At 38.2% G+C, this 6960-nt stretch overlaps 1 protein-coding gene across 5 annotated transcripts in view; it reads right to left on the bottom strand.

Annotated features, from left to right (window-relative positions):
• The window catches only part of Ehbp1 (EH domain binding protein 1), a 269903-nt gene that overhangs the window by 79448 nt on the left and 183495 nt on the right, over positions 1–6960 (bottom strand). For all 5 annotated transcript variants that reach the window (XR_003712756.1, XM_028778114.1, XM_028778121.1 and 2 more), the window contains exon 13: positions 4489–4632. Coding sequence is in view for 4 of the 5 variants with exons in the window: in XM_028778114.1 (XP_028633947.1) it covers positions 4489–4632 (144 nt within the window). In the remaining variant the exon portion in view is untranslated. The remainder of the gene's footprint in view (positions 1–4488; positions 4633–6960) is intronic.

Genomic DNA, 6960 nt, shown 5'->3' with positions numbered 1-6960 from the left:
GGAAGGAAGGAAGGAAGGAAGGAAGGAAGGAAGGAAGGGGGGAGGGAGGGAGAGAGGGAAGGGGGAAGGGGGGAAGGAAGGATAGATGGAAGGGAGGAAAGAAGGATGGATGGAAGGATGAATCTTTAACTAAAACTAGTACAGGGAGAAACTATCAACTATCTACTACATTTACCAAACACTTGGTACTAGGTATTCTGAGTCCTTGTGCTTAAGTCGCACAGAGTTGAACAGAGTAGACTAGTGTGATTCTAATAAATGTGGAAGAACACGGTAGAGAGAGAATCAGGAACGAGAAATAACAAATGCTTAACTCAAGAACACAAGAATGTGGTAACTCCAGATACTCAAACAATTAAAGCTGCACTGAGAACTGCAGAGATGGAAGATGAGGCCCAGAGAGGAGGACGGCAGGACTGTGAGGGCCTCAGGACTGTGGGAAGAGCTGGGCTTATTCTCTCAGGGAAAGTGATGCTGTCAGAAAGTTTGTCTTCAAAATCAATATGTAAAATTGTTTTCTCTTTATATTTTTACAATCCTCAATATCCTAAAAAGTAGAACTGTGCTTCATTTAACCCTTAGCTTTAACCCTTTTCTGACTTGCCAGTAAACTTTTACTCTAATTTTAGAATTTGGATAAAGTCTAAAAACTTAGTTCATCTGTGCAGAGCTCATGGACATTATCCCATGGATTATCTACTCTAATATGAATTATAGTTCTATTCGTTTTTCTTGATCTGTCACCAAAAGGTTCTCAGCTGTACAGAAACAAAGTACAGAGGGAAATACATTGTTGAAGAGTCTCAATCAATGGCCTCCTAAGCAATAAACAAAGTTCTACAAAGTTCTTTCAACTGCCCGACTGTACTCACCTGGGTCTCCCTATGGCTGTCTCAAACTCACTCTGTAGACCAGACTGACCTCAAATTCACAGAGATCTTCTTGCCTCTCCCTCCCAAGTGCTGGGATTAAAGGTGTGAATACTACTTGAGGCTTTTTTTTTTTTCCTGCAAACACTTGAAGACCCTAAGCTCGGTATCCATTTTCTCAAGTCTCAGGCCACTCTTATTAGATATCAACCGATTGGTTGATTGATCATTTAACTCATGGGACTTCCCAGTTACTCTGAGAATACACAGTAAGAAGCAGGTATATTCTTCCAGCCCAGCATGGTGACTTTTAGTAACTACCACACATTATGTAAAGGGTAAGAGACAACAATGTCTTAAAAAAAATAAGACTTCTACAAATTAAAGCACAAGTTAGAGTAAAATTAAAGTAAAAATAGCAAAAATCATTTTACTGGAAGGAAACGCTAGACATTTGAAGGTGGGGTGGGTTAGATCCCGTTTTATTTAACAAAAGTCTTTTTGATCTCTCCAGAAAGATAAGAGTTACTCACTCTCCAGGGCATGCTGGGAGTGGGGCTGGTAGTTATGGCTCTCTTCTCCCTCTTTCCTATTAATTTCAGTGTCAAGCAGGGAATCTTTTTCTCAAACTCTTATAAATGGAAAAACAACCAGAGACAGAAGCTATTTCCTGTCTTGACAGTCCACTTTCACTTTTTGTGTCCTCTTCCAAGGGTTTCCAAACCATGGAGAGCATTGATGGACAACACACCTTTGTATTAAGAACTTCTCAGAAACAAAGGGAAATGACCAAACTGAAAAATCTCCTTTGTCCTTGACAACGTATCAACCCTGTATCAAGTTTCATATAAAAGAAATGGCCAGGTCTAACCTCTCATATTTATAAAACTGGACACACCCAAGGATTTTACATTCTTTGTCTTATATCACTATCAAGTGTCAGAACACTAGCAATAGTCCTAGAATACACTGTCCAGGCCAGCAAACTGCTACTATCCACTGGCATAGGGTTGGGCACCTCAAAAATAAGCACCAGTGAAATCCACAAGAGTGTTTTCAAATGAACTTGAACTTTTATCAGAGAAAAAGAAATACTGCAACAATATCTTCTATGCCACATGCTCTGAGAAAGAGAGCTCATTCTTTTAACTTAATAGTGGGGTCTGTGTCTTCTCTCCTCCCTGATTCAGGCTAATACAATATGGCAAAAGTGATTTTGAGACTGAATCATAAGACACAGTAAAGGATGTAAGCAAAAAAAAAAAAATAAGGTAACATATATAGAACAGGAGAAAATATCTGCAAATTACATATTAGTAAGTGTTAATGTCCAAACTATATAACATCAATAGCTATAAACCAAGAAACAAAAACAAAAAACCCAAGCTTTTAATTTGAGTAAAAACCTGGGAGAACTTTAATAGGTAGTTTACTTGTCCAAAGAAAATATAGAAATGAAAAGAGCAGTATCAGTAACCATGAGGAAAATTCAGATTAAAACCCCCACAGAGCTATCCCCTCTGGCTGTTAGCAGAGCTGTTCTGTAAAACAAAAGCTGGAGCCCATTGTGGTCACAGGCCTGTGATTTCAGCACGCAGACTGAGGCATGAAGATGAAGAGTTCAAAGCCAGCCTGGAGAATATACAAGATCATGTTTGAATAAAACCCTAAACCAGACCAACAGATAATGAAACCAGTAAGAAAATAAAGACACTCACACCCGTGCCAACTCCAGAACAAAACAGTGCAGCTGTTTTAACAGAATGCAGACACCTTCACAACAGAGTAAAGACGGACTCCAGACAATCCAGATATCCCAAAGAATGGAAATGGGGCTGGGTGTGGAGGTGCACACCACCAGTAATTAGGGCACGCACAGTAGGGGCAGGAGGGTTCAAGGCCAGCTTGGTCTATACAGTGAGTTCAGTGTCAATTAGGGACCTACCAGGATCTCATCTCAAGCAAGTGAATAAGCACCAGTCACAAATACTAGGTGATTGCACTTATGTGAGGTACTTAAAAGTTAAATTTATCATATCAAAGAGTAGAATAATGGTTGCCAGGAGCCTGAAGAGCGGGGGAATAGGAAGATACTAGTCAACATGTATAGAGCTACAGGTAAGAAAATGATTAATTTTTAAAGATCTGCACTGGACCTATAGATTACACTTAAGAAGTAAGACAACAGGTCTCATGGTAAGCATTTCTATTACAGTAAAATAAATTAAAATGAGATATTCCTTTATGGCTTTCAGAATGTCTTACTTTTCTGATCTACTTTCATTTATTATGTCTTTTTGGACTTAGCTCTGTGCATGTTACTTTTGGACCTACTATAACAGTATTTCTAAACATTTTGTACTTTTCACATAGGAAGACAATAGGATATTCATAAATTGTACCAAGTTGTGATTCCTACATTTTCGGTTTAGTAAGTTTTAACACTTGCATATTGACAAAGTTTCATATTATCACTTCCCATCTCTGAGAGTTTGCTCACCCATCACTAAGCTGATCCCTCCCTCCAGGTCAGCAATGACAGCTTCTGGTCACCCTATTCCAGATGTGTAAGCACAGTACAGGTAGACACTGTGGCTCGGAACATCTGTTATTCATTATGCTACTGTGAACCACAGTAGCTGAGACTTTGTATCACCAAGCAGTACGTACTGAGTCTCCCTTGTCTTAGGGTGGGTCATGCTTTTGGTTTTAATGCTTTTGGGGGCTTGGATTTTCACACTAGGAATGCTTAAACTGTATTCTAGTCTATGAACAAATCATGTGTTTATTCATTCCTTGTTGATGCACAAATAATTTTGTCCAGTTTCTGTGGACTACAATATAAGGACTATGAAGCCAATCACTATGGTACATGTCTTTAGTCTCTCCTTATTTCATAAAGACCTAAAATTTAGAAACAATACTCTAGGTTGGAGATCAATCAACTGGCACCTATAAGGACTTAAAATAGAATGTGATTTTTATGTGTGAGTGAGGTTATTGTAGTTTTCAATGAGAAGTTTCATACTTTGCCATATTGAAAAACTGTTACTGTTGTATGTTCACTATTATCTGAGAAGCACTACACAATATTGAAGCATGGAGAAAATGTGGTTTAACATAAGAACAGAGGTTCAGGTTCAGGTTCAAATCCCTGACTACAATGTACTGACCAGGAGACCTGGTAAAAATCCAAGTGCCTATCAGCTTCCGTCTTGGTATCTGGGAAGTAGTGAGAATATTTCCATGGAGTTATATAAAATACACACTGAAGATACTCAATAAAATGTCAGAAACTATTGCTTCTAACAGAATTCTATGGAGAAATATCTAAAATAGAATATAGTTAGTCATAAAATGTAAATGAACAAAACCAGATATTTATAACATACAATTTCTTTTCCAGAACTATACTGTTCCTCACATGCAGCTAACAGTATTGCTTAGCAATAATAACAGCACGGCTGGTCCCATTGAATAGATTCATCAGTTGAGCAAGTAACCATGTACCCACACTTTACAGCCTATGGAAAGTAACTGAGCCAATCACTCCCTTCTGCCCCATCACCATTGTAATCGCTATGAGCACTGTGTGCTTCTTGCAACCCATGTTCCTCACATCATTTTGCTGCCTGCTGCAGAGCGCAGGAGCTGCGCTGCCACTCTGCTTGCTCCCCGCCTTGAAAGCAGCATCTCTCCTCGCTTGCTCAAGCAGAACTCTCGCTCTTTCTTTCAGCTCCTCTTGTCTGGACAACATTCGGTGCTTAAAAGCAAAGATACAGAATTAGAAGCCAAACCATAAAAACGCAGTTAAAGGTTAGATAACATATTAAAATAGTTAGGTATACAGTCTTCGTAACAGGACTACAGAAAATATTAATGTTGAGACAAAACTGTAGAATGAATATATAAATTTTGACAAAAGTGAAATATAACATTATTCCCTAATACTGGATGAAACTTCAATATAAATTTATAATTTACTTTATTATTATTATTATTAATTGCATGAATATGCATATGCATGAAGTGTGTGCATGTGTACAGGTGTGAACATGCATGTGTGGATGTAAAAGGGCAACTTTAGGCGTTGTTTTTCTCCCCCCACTGTGAACTCAGGATGAGACTTAGGTCATCAGGCTTGCATGGCAAGTGCTTATCCCAGCTGAGCAACTCTCATTAGATTTGATTTGAACATATTCTCATAAGGTACATGTCAATATTAGATGATAGATTCAGGTCTTCTTGTAAGCACAGTAAAATTTACTAATCAAAGATATAATAAAAAGTTCAGTTCTATTTTTATAGTCTAATAGAACTGACAACTATTTATCTTCACTTTATAAACTGCTCATATTTAAATATCTGTGGCAATACTCTTTTAAACTTTTGGAAATATTTACAGAAGATCCCAAGCGTGTATGTATCTATGCATGCATACATGTAGCATGTATGAAGTCAAAGGCCTCACTGTGTAGCCTGAGCTTATCTTGAACTCTTTATGGAGCTAACCCAGGTTAGCCTGCAGCTCTCAGTCTACTTATCTCTGTTAGCAGAGTTTTGGGGTCACCAGGGTGTGCCACCACACCGACTACTGTTGTTATATTCTGTAAACAGAACTCACAAACTCCACTGGTCATTCTCTCAATTCTCAATGAAGCAATCTTATCAGAATTGAAAACTATCATATGTTCACAAGTAATCTTACAATGTGTTTTTGGAGAACAAATATTGGCCAGTTCTTAAATAGTGGTATTAATCAAAAGCATAATATTCACATTGGTTTAAGAATTTTAGAATCAGACAGATCTTAGTTCTATCTCTTAATTATAGGCAAGTTATTCAGTCTCCCTGAGTCTGCGTACTCATGGGTAACTGGGCATGAGAGTAGAGCAGCTTGCACAAACTCAACGTTAAGAGAGAACTACGAGTACTGGCACAAGATAAGGAGTAAATACATCATATACATATTAAAACTATTTTTATTTTATGTATGTTGATGTTCTGCCTGGTTGTATGTGTGCGTGATGTTGCCAGATCCCCTGCAACTGGAGTACAGACTGTTATGAGCTGCTATATGGGTGTCGGAGATTGAACCTGCGTTCTCTGGAAGGGCAACCAGTGCTCTCAACCACCGAGCCAACTCTCCAACCCCACGTTACTGTATTTTAACCCCTATTAGAGTAAAACTTCCCCTATCTTAGAATAAAACAACTGACCTGCTTGAAAACCTCATTGGGTCTAAATTCTACAGTCTACAACTATAGCAGTCAAGCTGCTATATAAACACTGCAACTCTGTGTTTGGTGTTAAAAACACATAAACACTCTGTTTCTACTTCAAAATGTACTCTATATTATTGTAGGGATTTTAGAAAACAAATGTAAGTAAAAGTAATAATAAGTTAGTGAGTATGGAACTCAGAGATCATTACTGTGTAGCCACACCCACCTTCCGTACCGTGCTTCCACTATACACCCGCCCTCATCACTTCTTCACTTCATACTTAATTGTAAGGAAATATTTCCTGAGCACCTCATGTATTTCTCCTGAAAATATGATTTTTAACAGGATGCCACACAGTCTATTATACAGATGCACAATACTTCATTTTACTGGACATATAGAGTATTGGCTTGTTTTTCTTTTCTTTTTTTGTTTGTCTTTTGTTTTTTTTTTTTGTTTGTTTTTTTTTTTGTTTTTCCAGACAGAGTTTTTCAGTGTAGCCCTGGCTGTCCTGGAACTCACTCTGTAGACCAGGCTGGCCTCGAACTCAGAAATCCGCCTGCCTCTGCCTCCCAAGTGCTGGGATTAAAAGCGTGTGCCACCACTGCCCGGCATTGTTTTTCACTATCATAAATGTGTTTATGAACATCTTTATACATAAACTGTTGAATCATTTTCTTAGGTAAAATTTCTAAAGGTAATATATTGGGTTTTGATGGGTACAAGGGACTAACTTGGGACCACTGAGCTACATTCCAGCCATATTTAATTTTATTTTGGGATAGACTCAGGCTGGTTCAAATTTGTGATCCTCCTGAGGAAGCTTCCAGAGAACCTGTGATTGACAGACACATGCCACCAATCC

This window comes from Grammomys surdaster, unplaced genomic scaffold, assembly GCF_004785775.1.
Source record: "Grammomys surdaster isolate TR1022 unplaced genomic scaffold, NIH_TR_1.0 67, whole genome shotgun sequence".
Classification (NCBI taxonomy): Eukaryota; Metazoa; Chordata; class Mammalia; order Rodentia; family Muridae; genus Grammomys; species Grammomys surdaster.
Note: the sequence above shows the minus strand (reverse complement) of the source record. Positions and strands in the feature narration are given on the sequence as shown.